Raw genomic sequence first — 16294 nt, 5'->3', positions numbered from 1 at the left:
ATGAATCTTTCAAATGTACAGCAATGCATCAGTGAAAGATCACATCCTCTAAAACACAAGAGGGGGGGTTTACTTCAACTTTTGGGGGTTTGTTCTAACCCATTTTGAGTTAGAACAACAGATTGCTCCAGTGAAGGGACAGAAGCTGCAGCCAAAGGGCCATCTGCTGAGCTTCTCTCCAGTGAATCCCACAGCAAAAGGTGATGTGACAGAGCAACCCAGGCAACTGGGATACACACCATTAAGTAAGCGACAGAATGAAGGATGGAAAACTTTTGAGGGTAACTATAGACGAACATGATCACTGCATCACTGCATTTCTTTAAAATAAAAAATCAGAAAGCTGAAGGTATGTTCTATGAAGCCAGAAGACTACTACCGCATGTGCTGCAAACTGGGCTGGCCTCAAGGTTTTCTTTGATTTTAAAACAAAACTGCAGTAATAGAGTAGCTTTAAATGGTCTCATTCATACCCGCATCTTCCAAGAAATCCTTCACTCATTTAATAAAATAATTTTTTTTCCACCTCCACAGCAGAAGATTGTTTAGACCAGTTAGCACCCATTGAGGTTTCATCATGTTAGCTCATTTCAATGTAAATTTGTTAAGTGGTTGTTTCTAATTAAGGTATTATAATACAGTGTCTGATACTCCATACTGCATTCCTTCAAGTAACTTTTAATACTTTTGAATTGGGATTAAGAAAAGTTTATGTATACACTGCCTATAAGGACATATAATTCAGTGTATCATTTCATAACCCAGCTGTCAACAGAGACAACATTTTTATAATACATGTATTGTATGCGTGCCAGTATAAGATGAATAGTCCTGTAACTATAATCAATACCGTTCATTCAAACAACTGGCAGTAGCATTTCAGACAACTGGCAATTTCATCAGTTTCACTGGGCTGCCCAAAAATAAACAGCTTGAGAGGAATGAATGATCTCTGTGGTTATCTATAAATAATACTAATCTGAGTCATTTGTTTTAGGGGGGTTCATCACTGGGAGCTGCAGAAGTCTTATATCAGTGCAAAAGGCATGGCAGGCTTCAAGAAACTAAAAATAAATGCTGAAGAATTATACTGTTGGTTTTTTCATTCACCCAGTTACTGTATTTACATAGAGGCTCCACCGAAAGCACCAGGATCCCTCCGGTGTTACAGCAGTTCCAGCTCTGCAGGAAACTCACACCATCTCAAGGATTTGTAACCATCTCAGAAGGCGAACTGGATTCCGAGAAAGCTCCGGTGATCCGAGTAAACCTACCCTGGGAATAACTAATGTCAATTCTGAGGAAATGTAAGCAAGTTTGGGATTTTTAACTACTTCATTGTGAAACGTGCCTACTCTCAAAAGTTTTTGAGAGCGAAACAAGCCTCATGGCTCAATGTGAGCGAGACTAACGCTGAGGCTGATGGGTGCGAGGTGAACCCAGGCAGACGGGGAACAGAAGGCGCCATTCACAGGCCTGTTCACTGTCTCTGGGAAGTGAAATAGCTCCTTTTTTTTTTTTTAAATGATGGTCTATCTGCTCCTCTCTATCAAAGCAAGGCAAGAACAGAGAACAGAGGAAAAGGAATAAAGACAGCTGACTAAAGGGAAAAAACACATCTCTGCGGAGCACAGATCCCAAAGAAAACTCCCAGAGCCCTGAAGTGAAAAAAGATCCAATTGCTGTGGTTGAAGTGACTCTCCCTGGCAGCCTTGCTGGGCTGTGGGCTAGCACAGAAACACCACTGTTGCCCAGCCTGCAAGCCTGCAGATCGGTGGGTCACCGGCCCTGAGGCTCTGAACATCTCTCATGCTCCTGCAGGAAAATCTCCTAACCATTAGGAATTATTATTAGGTTTTCAACCCTATTTCACCAGTTAGGAATCACGAGATGCCTGGTGTGTGCTCTAGGCAAAACAGAGGAATGATCAGTTCACCCAAGGACCTAGAGGTTGGCACTCATCTGCTTCCAGGCAGGACTTATGCTGCCATGAGATATTCACTGCAGAGAGCTCAATACACCACTGGACTGCAGCAATTTCTTTCTTGCGGATATCATGAGTGGGAGCCAAAGCCATCACCTCAGCTCCTTCACACAGAGTGTAATGCTCCAAGAAACTCCATCAGATCAGCTCCACAGAAATGCCCAAGCCCTCTGAATAGACTACTGGGCAGGAAGCAACAGCGTATGCGCATACATCCAGGCAACCAAAACGCTGCTGGACCAAGTTTAAAAAGTCACATTGTTCCATCTATAGCCATAAGCAATCACTTTTCAGTCTTAAAGTCTGCTGCTCAGAAAATTTATATCTTGGCAATTAAAATAATCTTCAAGTTGTAGCATTATCCAATTTACAAGCTTATTGCTAGCATGATATGAAGGACAATCAGCACACCCAGCCACACCAAGAAAGCATTTCAGTGGGATGTTTCTAGCAAAATGGCCAACAGCAAAAAGATTAATGGCACCAACTTCTCCAGAAAGAGAACACTCGCTTTCCAGTGGACAAACAGGGGAAGCTCACAACCCAATTGGTACCTTCACACCTCTGAGAAATGAGACAGGCTGTACTGTGGAAGTTGCCTTTGCAAACAGAAGGTCAGTGGCTGTTTTAAAACGAAAGCCTTGATTATGTTGTTAAAGTAAAATTGTCTGCAGGACATTCACAGAGAAAAGCCAGCTTTTAAGAACGGGTGAATTTATCAAGCTGCAGATCTCTATTGCTTTGATCATCAATATTTTAGTTACTACTTGTTATTCTATATTGGCAATAAATCTCTACACACTTGAACGGTAATCATCACAGCACAACATGATACACTTGTCTCAGAGATTTAAAGTTGGACTCAATCACAAAAAACCACCCCAAACAAACTGGGTAGGAGGATGGCACAACTGGTAAAATAAAGTCTCTCAGTTTCAGGTAAATGGCTAGGTAGCAGTGTACACTGCTATTAACCTAAAGTCCATAATGAGAGCCTAAATGAACAGTTCTAAGTGGACGCAGGCCTTTGTAACGGAGCTGCACTCCTGCAGTTGGCACTAATTGACCCTTTTGCTGGCAGGCTCAGCAGAGAAGGCAGTCAGCAGCGTCTGAACTGCAGGCCCTTCTCTGTCATGCAGAACAAAGTCACAGTCCTGATTATCCAGGAGGTTTGATCTTAATGCTTTACACTTCTATAGCATCTTTCATCTAGGAATGAGGCAGGCAGGACAGCAGGGGAGAATCTTAAACTGCTGTTGCCCTTCCCACACCCATTTCGCAGAAGGAAGTCTCCTATCTTTGGAGCTTTCCGATACTTTTCGCAAGTGTACTCCACATACATTGCATTACACAGCTGAATTTCTGAGAAACTGAAATGATAGATTCACATTTCACACATAGCTTCACCCAAGCTTCTTGAAAACACAATTAATAATCGATTTTGATTAAGTTATTTCCAAGAAGATTTTAATCCCCTTACGGAAAATGTTGCAATAGATTGAATTCAACCCAGCATACACAAGAAATACATGGGGCTGATACAAGCATTTTTAGAGACCACATAGTAGAAAGGAGGAATCATATTAATCCTGCTTGCAATTTTGTCCAGAAAGATGCCATTTTTAAATTCCTGTGAAGATCCTGATTAAGGCAGACTATTCCAGAGCAGCAGATTCTGGAATCAATTAACAAAACCATTCTTATTAACACAGGGAATCTCCAGACATTACCAAGGAAGCACAGAATCTTTTCAGAAAAGCCCGCAAGGAAAATATACTTTAATATCAAATTGTATCCTCCAGCGTATGCAGAGATTGCCTCAAATCTCAAATGCATCTTATGTGAAACAGAGGCTAGCACTGCAGAACAACACAATAAGAATTTAAGACAGGAAGTGCAGATAATTTATCTGAATAAAGCTTCCAGGAGAATAACTGATTTATGTTGATAATGATCCAAGCTGGAACCTGACCAGGATGCAGGAGTTAGCAGCATCACTACCCACAATAGGTTCATTATTCATGAAAAACAACAGGGTGTTTTTACAGATGAAAATAGGTTAAAATGTTAGCTTTATGCTTCAGCCAAAAGACCCTGTTTTGCCAGAGATCTGTTCTTGAATTACCTCTAGAGCAACTCAGGAATAGGTGCTATGTTTTTCAATCAGGACTATCATTATTCATGCAAGCACATAAGAGACACAATGAGTTAAATTTCACAGAAGAGTCTATGGTCTTTAATGTCACACAGCCTCTATTCATACAAGAAGTGCAAAATCCATAAACTGATGCAGAGAGAGAGAAAAAAGTAGTGAAATGTTCACAGCTACAAAAATACATATATGGGGGGAAAGGGAAAAAAAGAAAAACGAAAACCTGAAAGTAGAGATGGTGTAACTGACTACTGCTAAAAGCAAGGTCAGCACTTTCCACTGGAGACTATTTGATTTACACTATTTTGTTTCAATTGAAAAACAAAATCTTTCCTTGGCAGATTCTGCTCTACACAGTCTATTACAGATACTTCTGAGATACCCAGCATCATTTATAAAGGGACACTTATTACTGCTGAACGTGAACATTTTGTTAAATTTCCCAAAGTTGCAAGAGGAAATATGTGCAATGCTACACAAGGGTGTATTCAGTTAGTTGTTGAAGTCAAGAGCCTGGACAACCTGCGTAGTCCTGGAGGAGAGGTGTGCTACTGATTGAGATGCTCCAAGTCTCCCTCGAAGAATGCATCGGCTGTCCTGGACCCACAATCCCCCACTTATCCAGAGGCTGAAAGCCAGGAATATCCCGCGACGGACCACTCTGTTTTTAACCTTTACTGGCTTCACTTCTTCAAACTCCTGCAGAGCTACTCCAAATTCACCCTGGTGTAAATCAGATCAGAGGAAGACTCCATTATGTATCTTGACTGCCCCTATTTATCTAATGGGATACAAAGAGGCTTTTTTTTCTTTCTGTTAGGGTAGAACAATGAAGCACTAAAACATTTAGGTCCCAGTGGTCATTGTAGATATGCACAACTAAGTATCACTGCTTGCAATTTCTTTTTGTGTTATATAGCACAAAATGACTGGCAGTAATGCACATTTGATGCATATGAATGCATGTCTTTGAAACAGGACATTGTGGTCGTAGAAACCATCACTACATTTACCACGCTCTGCATGTAGTAAAGCTATACTGCTTCATGCTTTAAACAAGGCAACTCCTGCACCTGGAGCACCAAACTGGAGTAGTGGAAAACTTCAGGAGTGTTAACTGGTCTCATTTTGATCAATTTTGGGTTTATCTCACTGCCTCTCCAGTAATAAAGAAAGATGCCTGTAGATGGTGTGGAAAGACATGCTATACATACTTTAAATGACAAAAATTGTCTATCCATAAAATCCATCATAAGCAGCTTGAACTATATACCCTGAAAAAAGCAGACAGCTTTTTCCAAAACACACACAATTTTTTTTTCACATCCATCATCTATATGTCATTATAAAAATTGGACAGAACAGGTGCTTTTACATTGAAGAAGGCAGATTCATATCTGCAGAAACATCTTGCTAACTTGGATAGGCTTCACCAAATTGTTTCAGTCAAGAACAGAAATGTACAAAACCCAGTAATCATCATTTCCAAAATACTTGGCTTCAACTGAAACCAAGTCCATTTTTTGAAGTCTGAAACTATTTAAAAAGCTTTTATTTTTAATCCTCTAATTTGCTGGTTGATCCCTATCTAATCTGTAAAACCTTTTTGGAACTACATCTGAAATGAAAGATTAGCAAGTCACACAGCTCCCATCATTTCTGATCATATGTGTTTTTGAAGTCATGCAGCATGATGTTCTGGGATATACAATCCATTTCTGGGATGCACAGAACAGCAGTGGGATAACAGTTCTATGGAGGAACTTGGTCTGAGCTGGCCAAGGCATACAATATAAATATATGAAAACTACCATTAGTCATGAGAATCACTCTGCTGACATGGCTGAAATAGGAAAGAAATAGGATTAGCTGGCATAGGATGACCACATGCAATTTTTTCTCTTTATTAGTATTTTGTAACCATCAAGAAGTTATAAGTAAGTAGGCACAAAAAGCAATGTTTTTATAAAGGAAATTCAAGGCAGGATAGCAGATATTACGCTGACTGCTCGCTCATTCAGCATTTCCTTAGGTCCAACTCCTTTTGACATACTCCACGATGGTAGTGAAGCCACTCTGGAGCTGCTACCTGACCACTGCACAAACACTTTGGAGAAAGATGGTCGAGTACATTAAACTTGCTAGACAATTTATAATCCCTTAACAGTTTCAATTCAATGCAGGGTTAGACCCTGGGTCAGTCCTTTGCAAATCAATGGACACTAATTAGCTCTCATCTAACTGCTGGGAAAAAAGAATGCACATGAACTTGAGTTTTCTGACCATCAGACTTCATTAGAATCCAAACTTGGTGACACAAGTGGTAAAGCCTAAGAAGACAAACCCCCTGTAACTGGTAAAAACCAATGTCTTACCAGGTTCTCCTGTAGAGAGGCTATGGAAAGTTCATCACCTGAAAAAACTTACCAATTACCATTTCTCCCCAACCTACCTCTCCCCCTGCACCTCCCCCTCAGAAGAACACAAACAACTACAACGACCAAAAGGTTTTAAGGAATTTAACATACACAGCAGGGTACAAGGACAAATCGAGATGTGTATCATGATGCAGCAACCCTGTGATTCGCAAGACCTGATCCATGTTCACTAGGTGGGCTGCAGCACCTACCTTGGACTAAGATCTCTGAAATGGAAATCGGACAAAGAAATGGAAGGCACCAACCCCTAAAATGCACTGCCGCACACCTCTTGGAAAAGCTGGCAGCTGTGAGATACTGATTACAACATGTACTACAGACCTCACTGAGAGAAATCAACAGGCAACACTGCTCCTAGTAAAGACGGTTCTTTCTCCCACCACTCAAATAAGCAGCACGAGTGTGGGTCAGGTAGGCAAGAATTGGGGGCACATGCTTTGCTGTAGAAGTATGGACCATACTTCTAATAAAGATCCAGGGTATGTAGCAGACAAAGAAATTTCCAATATTAAACTTGCTTTCTTTCCAACAGCTTTACTTATTTCAGGTAAAGAGCTGAAAATTCCTCCTTTGTCAAGTGATAGATTGGCCTGCTGTACAGCTGTGACACATGTTCTCCTAGGTCCATCAGTGGGAATGTACATCTTCTTCTGGCAAGGACAGCAAATTAGTAAGTGCTAATTTCAATTTATTTTTCAGAAGCATGAAGAGTAGGCTGGGTTTTGGTGGGGGGTTTTTTTTGCTTTTTGTTTTTGGGGTTTGGGTGGGTTTTGGGGTTTTTTTTTTTGGTTTTTTTAGGAAGGGAAGTGGAAGAAGTCATCAATAAAATGAAAAAAAGCACTGTTAGCCAAAGCTCTTCAAATTTTTCACTGCAAACAGCCCTGCAATACCTGTCTGATACAGGTAAATTGTATTACCCTTGTATAAGAGATAGCAAAACTGTGCTACCAAAAGTACAAATTGACTTACTCCAAATCACTCTAAGAACCATCAGAAGACTCCACAATTACCCAAGTTCAGTCCCTTTACCACATGGGCTAGGCCCAAATGCTTGTGTTTGCATATGACAGAACTACTGATAGTGAAATCGGCAACCACCATTACACACATCAGTCCCAGAGAAAGAAATATGAAAATAATGAAGTATACATAGAATGAAGTAAGTATGCATGGACTATATACTTTCAAAGAGTGGACATACCTTTCCCAGATACCTGCATATAATTTTAAAGATAGTTCTTGTATTAAAAAGGACTCAAGACAGTAAAGGCACCATGCAACCCTGCACTTTTTTTTTTTTTTACATTCTTGATCAGCATATCAAACATCACATTTGAATAAACGCCAACAAATACAATCCCAACAGGAGGTCAGGACCAAGCATCCAAAGGCAATCACATAACTTACGACTGGTCTGAAAGTGAACATGTTGTAAATTGTGTTTGAAAAAAAAACCAAACAAAACTTTCAGCATATCTGAAATGTCCAAATAGTCTACCAAAATAATTACATACAAGTGACCAGATAGGTCACTCCATTCCAGCAGAAGAGTGCTCACCTGGGCTATTATCCAATTCTAGGAGAGCAATTCACCCTTTTCACAAGTGCCTGGGCAAGTCATCTGCAGTGCAGTGTCCCTTCAGGTTGATCCTCATGCTTAAGGGCTTCTGTGCCTCCTGTGCAGCATATGTGTGAGGGCTGCACATTGCAACTCGCTATCTTAGACGCAGTTAAGATGACAAAACAGACCCGGCACCTCAGACACCACGAGGAGGATATGCAGGAACGACTGCTAGGTGGATTCATTGATGTAACTCGTTCCTACATTCACTCTTCCTCTTTACACAGAAACCTTATCACCTGTTTCTCTCTTGCTCTGTGTGCATATGACAGTTTTACCCCTAATAATTACATCTTGGTGAGATCAACTAAAAAGGCATGGACTGCCTTTGAATGTTTCACATATAGGTACGTGCTGATAAATGAACTCTGCGTTTCTGGTGCTATAGAAATATCTCCAAACTCCCTGATACAGTCAGGCCAGAGTACATACTGTGAAACTGTGTGATAGTTACTAGTATCCACACTGCAATGACTACAAACAGCTGAACATGAGTGTCTACTTTGGAGTCTTCATCAGATGACTGCACATGAAAAACTCCAAGATGATTTCAAGTTTGAGGTTTCTAGGGCATCTGATATTCTGAAGATCAACAATAATATAAAGCAGGTGATGTAACGGAGAGAAGCATGTCTCTGCCTCTGATGGGAAACGTAACACATACACATTTAGAAGAAAAAGAATCCCCATGGATGAAATCTGGAAATTGCTTCACTGCAGTGATTATCACACAGTTTCACAGAAACTGGTTTGATCTAGATCAATCATTTTTATATTTCTATTTTTAGATCGCCACATTGTTCCAGTGGAGGTACAAGCCCCGGTATGGCAAACCTCATGACAACAGTTACAGAGTTTTTAGGCTGCCTTATGAGCTCCCTTAGAAAGAGGACCATGGCCTTCCAGTGATCTATACTTTACAGCAGCATAGAAAGTACTGATCTTAGGCTGCAACTTAAATGCCAAATACAAATTCAACATAAACATCTTTCTCACAATAAATGAACATGAGTTTTCAATTATATGGTTTGGCTTGGTTTGAAACTGAACTATGAAACCAAACTGTTGCTGCTTTAAAAATAACATGTTCTAAAACATTTTAAGGATGCCTGCCTAAATCAAAATTAGCATTCCAAAATTGGTAATGACAAAATATGTACTTTAAATGGAAAAATGTTAAATCGCTGGATTGTGACAATGACAATAAAGAATCATTAAAGATACATCAGCTCCCTCATTTCACACCTTCTTGCATAACAGTCCTACACTTGCAGTAGGACAGCCTCCCACCTCCCAGACACTGAACACAGTGAACCCAGAGGAAAGAAACCCGCTGTTTTATGTGGCTCTTGGACAAGCTCCCGAGTCAGCCTTCAACAAAACTGTGGTTTTTTGTTGTTGTTAAAAGCTACTGTCACATGCTTGTCTCCAATCATGGCATCTCCATTTCCTCCCAGAGATAAACTGCAGCTGTTACAGATTTTATTGGAATGCGTAGTTAATCAGTAGCTCTCCAACCCATGTCAATAGTCTCATGGGTCCTCCAGGCCCAGTGCTATATAGGAAAAGTGAACAATTTCATCTCTGCATCTGCACAAGATCTTTCTGAAACTGAACAAGTAAATGGCGCTCTTCATCATGCTTTATTCTTCATTCATTTGGTGAATTCAGAGTTTCTCAGAAAAAGTGTCCATTCATGTAAGATTTTTTTCCTTCTCTACAGTGTGAGTTATGGAACCCTAACATCTAAACAGTATGTAAATGCTATGTGTGCAGCAGAGGCAGAGAGAAAGGAGTGTCAGCTTATTTTAAAATGAATGTAAGAAATAATAAAACATACTTGAAAGTGGTATGGCTCCTTCTGCTAACACTGAGATCACGTTCAGCTTAATGGCAAGTCATCTGCTCTGACATGAAGTGGAAACAAACTTTAGTTGGAACACACCCTTCAGCTTTCGACCTAGCCCAATATTGCAAAAGCTTTGACCCCTAAACTAAAGCCCACTGATTTTCTTTGTCATACAGCAGTAACAAACAACACTTGAGCACATTCTGCAGCATAAAAGGCATTTTCGGGGATCTGTAATGAGTACAGTTGTGTAGCAAGCACATTTCCAGGTGTTTTACCACTGAACGCTGGGAGAAACCACAGTGCATTCCTTATCGGGAGAGTGAGGCATCTACCCCGTGGCCTCCAAGCACGCAAAACCACCAGTACACGGACCAAACTTGGCAAGACTTTCAGCGAGACATGCTTGTGCTTTTGGCAGAAGGGAGCTGACCACTTTCAGCATCAGTGTCCTTTGCCAGCTGGCCAAAGAGTACACAGATGCAAGGGAAGCAAATTAGCTGCCCACTGGCAAAAAGAAATGCTGAGCAGCACCTAAGGAAAAAGCGTGTGCGTGTGCATGCGTGCACATGTGTGAGTGAGGATGCATGTGAGCATATATATATACACGCACCTGTGCTTTGGGAAAGGGAGTAATACAGTTAAACTGTAAAAATTGTCTGCTACTAGCCCTGTGGTATCATTTTCTGCAACGTTCTCACAACAAACAGGCACTTTTTCCATTAAAATCTTCCAAGCTGAATTTTAAAGATTAAACACAAGGACTGCAAGGATGCTAAAGAAAAATTTTTCTAATAAAGTCTGAAATCAGACCCCTTCAAGAAAGTGTCCATACAATCACTTACAGGATTTTAGCAACTTAAGGTAAGCATGTCATTGTATCTTCTCTCTTTTTTTGGTCTCTTAAAGAACGAGTGCCTGTGGAAAAAACACTACACATCAACATTTGGTAAAATAAAAAAAGCCTTCTGGATTCAGAAGATATATGAGAAATGACTCAGAAAAATTAACGGGACAAGAATTAGCGGCTGACAGATTAGGTTTGGCTGAGAGAGGGAATCTGCCTGTACATTAATTAGATTCTGCAATCACAGCCCCTTTTCGCCCGTACATATCCCACCACTATCATTACATGATCAACAGATTTTAATGAAAACTAATGCTTTCTTTTGCGAAATTCCATGGGGACTATACATAAGGTTGAGTTTACTTTTCTAAATATTTATTGAAAATTGTACATAACGCAAGTGCACATTTGTTGGCTGTAAAGGTGTACAACAGCAATTTTTTGCAATGACAGTGCAGAGAGGGAATATGAGATCTGTGTGCTAATGAGCTGACACTGCAGAGGCTAGAGCAGTGTTAGTATAGTGCACTACAAGTGCAGAGCAGAAAGACATACGCGGGTTATTTCTAGGGAATATGATCTACAGAACTGTACACATAATTCAACATTAATACTAACATCCTTCATCAGAGGTTATAAGAAAAGCATGAAAGACTTCAGTGATGAATTTATACATTTGATTTGTTATATTGATATTGTTCTGAAAAAGCCAGCTCACTCCCTACATGAGCATTTTTGAAGAAAATATAACATCCATGTTTTACTTGATTTTATTCATTCACAGGTCAGGTTAACTTTCTTCCTTTCTGTTTTTTCTGACGGCAAAAAGCTGCATATTTTAAAAGATGTAATAAATCTCCCCAGAGCCAACTGATAAACTTCAATTCACCCTTAAATACACTGGAATTTTCATCTGTGTTTGCATTTTCTCTCTGTTAAGATACCATACAGCTAAATAAATAGGTGGGCAGGTAAATACAGAGTGGATGAATACTGTATGCATGTGTGTAAATTAAATATACCGAGAGGGGCTCAGTGCTAGCAGTGAAGCAGGGAATACATGTACATAAATCGAATTATGCATCATTTAACTGAAAGAGGAATGAGAGGGAGGGGCTTAGGGCAGGAATTTTCTTTTGCTTCTAAACAAGTTTGTTCCCATGTTGGGATATTGCCAAATCAGCCCTACCAGAGGTGGGCTTTTTATCTCTGGCTCATGAGGATACTTCAGAAGTGATTTTTTTCTCCTGCCTCTGGAATGCACCAGATTGCACCAAGCGGGATGTGCAGCTGTACAGTAAGAACGTAAGTCTTTCCTGAGTGGAGCCCCCCTCAATTCCTGCACACATGAACACTTACTACAGTCACTATCATATAAATCAAAGCAAAGGAGAATGAAAAGTACTATTTTATGGATACTGACTAGTACAGGCACTAGGTTTAAGCTACACGTGCTACCTTCTCCGGTTTCCCCTCAGTTCCTTTACCTATCCCACCACAAAGTCAGTCACAGTCTCCCTCTCCAGTGAAGGCAGTCAGAGTCACTGCAGGTTTCTCTCCTATGGATCCCTGCCAATTGCAAATATTGATCAAAAGGCTGTGTGACAGCGCTGGAGACAATTTATGCTTATCTCCAAGAGAAGTAAAAATGTTGTGGAAAGAATTCCTTCATGGATATGGCAGCACCCTGAAATTATCTGCCACTCCACTGGGAAGTGAGGATGTGATTAAGGGTACTTAGGCCATAATGTTTTACGTGTTAGCCAGGTAGTGTGAGAGGCTGTTAGTTCATCCTGATGTATCGATATATATGAGCATTCTGACTTTCAAAGATAATTGTTTCCAGATCCAAAAGGAGCAACTACTGTTCTATTTTTTTATTTTGAGCTACTGAGGCCTATATGACTGGTGACTTGGACTCACCGTAGTCTTTTCCTACCAACAGTATTAACCAGATGGTTGACATAGCTACGGACAAGGTCACCCTTTCATTTTCTTTCTTCTGTTCTTTTTTTCACATCTTCTATTTTTAAGTACGTTACTGTAGGTTGGTATTCTCTTGGTCTATGGTTTCTCCAAAGATTTAACTTTTCCCAGTTTTACTACACTGGTAATAGGCGTGTTGGAACATGCAGCCCTATACTACACAAAACCACCTCATCTTACTAAAATTGCCACAGCTTTCACTAAGAAATGACAAAAATCATTAGATGTCAGAAGATGAGAAGCACACTAATACATTGACTGCCTCTGAACGAGTGTGTGGTTCACTTGTCTTGGTGGGATCTGTAAAGAAGCGCTGATAGAACTTTTAAAAACAATTAATAATTAATCACCCAAGCAGTTTAATGTATTTAGTTTAAATCCATATAATTGATATTTAGGAAACTATGTTTGAGATACAGCCTCTTGAAGGGATTACACTGATTAAGGATTAATAGCCTGATGTTTGTTGTAAGAGCTGTTGAGGCCGGATAGGAGTAGTAAAATAAGATGCAAAGTATAGACACACTTTTATTTACCATTTTTTTCCACTTCACTGAATATTTTTATTGGATATCATATAATCAACCCCTCCGCAAAAGTTCTGAAGGTGCTGATACAAAGCCCTTTAAAAGTGTAATGCTGCACTAGCAAGAAGCAGTCACATGGGGGATATGTTAGAGTATCAATCCAAAATTTGTCCAAATATTTCCTTATTGTATATTTTCTAACCATCAACTTTCTCGGGAAATACCTGAAATCCTAGAAGAATAACATATCTACTTGTCCACCCTTCCAATTATACAGCGTGGGACAGGAATGTAAGAACTATCCTATCCCCAACAAACAAAAAATTAAAGAAATAAGATCCTCAAAACAAGGAATTGTTTTAAAGCAAGATATACCAGTTTTCTGTACTCCAATACTTCATTATTTTACTACAATGCTTCCTCTTTGAAGATTTTATACTGTGAGTGTATGAACAGGAATCCCGTTCATAACACAAAGTTAGTACATTGCATTCAGAGGTCCTTTAGATCATACACAGGCATATTTCTGTATACTGCAAAGTGCATGCAACTACCTCACAAGAAGACTCCATTCATCTTCAAAGGTTTACAATAAAACTGAATTTGGACATATCAGTAAAACAAATATTGAGGAACTACTATTGGTAAAGGAATGCTTTTTAAAATGCAGAACACGCACCAGTCTTTCAGAAAGAGATTTCGCATTTTAACACCACATTAACACTACTCAAAGTTCTATTGTGCTGCTTCTGTTAATAAAGGCTCAAATTATAAGTATTATAGCTTGTGCAGAGCTATTTCTCCTAACGCTAAGCATTCTGATTCCGTTTTCTCTCCCCTCAGCTCTAACGGTATTTGTCAGTTTACAGTTGTCTCAGCTTTTAACAGGACTTTCACTGTAAGAAAACAACCCAGTATTTCAGGGCAGAGAAGGCAAGTAAGCCCCTCTAGCTTTGTCCCCTCAAGGTCACTTGTAAACAGCTCTTTCTGTTTTATTCCTACATGGTATTATTTGCAAATCATACTGTTTCACACAGCTAGGTTGTAGCCTCAACAGAAAAGGGATGTTACTTCAGCAGCAATTCACTGATCACAGCTACACAGCGCTGCTATATAAAAAACATGGTTGTTTTTCTGGAAAACAAAACTAAAGGGGTGAAAAGAAGTGGTGAGAGAAGTTTCCCTAAGGTATTATTCAACCATATAATACTGCAAATCTACTAAACCTCATGTCAGTACACGCATTTGTTGCACTACATTGTATGAACAAGAACTCTGGGCTACCAGGGAGAAACTGAATGTAAGGCTAGATAACAAATAAGTATTTTTTTAAAAAAGCATGTATTTACTTACAAGCATTTGTCACTGAAAAACTGTTGGAAGAGTCCAAGTGATCTACATGATAGTTCAAATGGAAGGGCTTCTCCGTCGTATTTTGGTTTGTGTTGTATAACTGCACAGCAAATCGAAATGCACTGTGCTCCTGAACAGTGTTCCTCATGAAAAGTCCACCTAGGATGGGAAAAAAAGAAAAAAGGGAAAAGGTATTTCAGAATGAATTTTGAGGAGAAAGAGCGGCAGTAAGTTACATTCGCACACTGCACATCTCGGGAAAGAATGAACAGGAGCAGGCTGAGCCTGAGCACGTAATTCTGACAGAGCGTGTACATGAAATACATACTCCAAGTCCAAAGTTGGGCTTTTAAAGCCACACATCACATCCAGGTGCCCCCCGAGCGGCCGGGAGTCACTGGGAGCTGCAGGTGCGCCTTGAACACCAGGCCACTTCCACACGGATGCCCACACGCTGATTTAAAAGTCTAACTTGAACCGTGGCTCCTACATTATCTCCAGACCACCCAAACAACGTCTCCGTGGAGTTATTTGCTAAGGACACGGGTGGCCTGGCAAACGTGCGGTTTGAAACGGTCTGCTGGAGAACAGGCACCGCTGAGCGCTGCTCCAAGGGAGAGGCAGGGAAAAAAACCCCAAAACCCAAGTTTCACTCGCGTCCCCTCAGCCTCACGGCTCGTTCGGCCCCGGGGTCGGGGCACGCCGGTACACCTTCGCGCCGTGACTCCCTCGCATTATTCGCTACCGTGGGATGCGCAGCTCCGGGGCCACCGTTCCGCATCGCCACGGACCAAATCCTCCCGCCGTTCCTGAGGGGAACGGACAGCGCAGCAGCACCAGCCGCCCGCCACCGCTCGCCCCCGCCCGCCAGCGCAGCCCGGGCGCCGTTTCTGCCTCGCCTCTCCCTCACGACAACGGCCAAGGAGCCGGGGAACAGCCGCCGGGGCCGCCCGCGCCCCTAAGCCGGCTGCGCCCGGGGTCGCCCCCCGCCGCCCCCCGCTCCCCCTCGGTACAACTTCTCCGCGGCTGGCGGGGGGTGTGGGGGGGGGGAAGGAGCGGGTCGCGGTGCCGCGGCGGGCGCTTACCGATACTGATGGTGTTGGGGAAGCCTGCCAGAGCCTCCCCCAGCAGCCCCGCCAGCAGCAGCAGGAGGGTCCGGGGCGCGCTCTGCCCCATTTTCTTCAGCCCCTGCGGTTCAGCCCCTAAAACGAAACTGGCGGCACAGGCATGAGCGCAACTGGAGACTCGGAGTAGTGTCAATGGTGGTGGCGATGCTGGCGGAGGTAGCGGGGAGGATGGTTCCCCCTCCTTTCTTCCCTTCTTCTTCTTTTTTTTTTTTTCCCCAAATCCCTCTCCTCTTGTCTTCACCCCAGCCTGGGAGGGCTCATTGGCTGCGAGGTTGCCTTTCTCCCCCCCGTCTCCAGCAGCCCCCCCCCAGCGCAGGGACTTCCCCCAAAGATGGTGGGTAGCGGAGCCGGCGAGGCTGCTCCGCCCGGGCCGGGAGGGGGGTTATCGATCAAACTTGGCGTGAGGCGGG

At 41.7% G+C, this 16294-nt stretch overlaps 1 protein-coding gene across 2 annotated transcripts in view; it reads right to left on the bottom strand.

The window, feature by feature from the left end:
• GRIA3 (glutamate receptor, ionotropic, AMPA 3) overlaps positions 1-16038 on the bottom strand; it is a 152821-nt gene extending 136783 nt beyond the window's left edge. For both annotated transcript variants that reach the window (XM_010568971.1, XM_010568972.1), the window contains exons 1-2: positions 15843-16038; positions 14758-14916 (exon numbers count right to left, since the gene is read on the bottom strand). In XM_010568971.1, the coding sequence (XP_010567273.1) occupies positions 14758-14916; positions 15843-15933 (250 nt within the window). In that variant the 5' untranslated portion in view covers positions 15934-16038. The remainder of the gene's footprint in view (positions 1-14757; positions 14917-15842) is intronic.
• Between the last annotated feature and the right edge of the window lie 256 nt (positions 16039-16294).

Source organism: Haliaeetus leucocephalus, unplaced genomic scaffold, assembly GCF_000737465.1.
Source record: "Haliaeetus leucocephalus isolate CR32 unplaced genomic scaffold, Haliaeetus_leucocephalus-4.0 Scaffold262, whole genome shotgun sequence".
Taxonomy (NCBI): domain Eukaryota; kingdom Metazoa; phylum Chordata; class Aves; order Accipitriformes; family Accipitridae; genus Haliaeetus; species Haliaeetus leucocephalus.
Note: the sequence above shows the minus strand (reverse complement) of the source record. Positions and strands in the feature narration are given on the sequence as shown.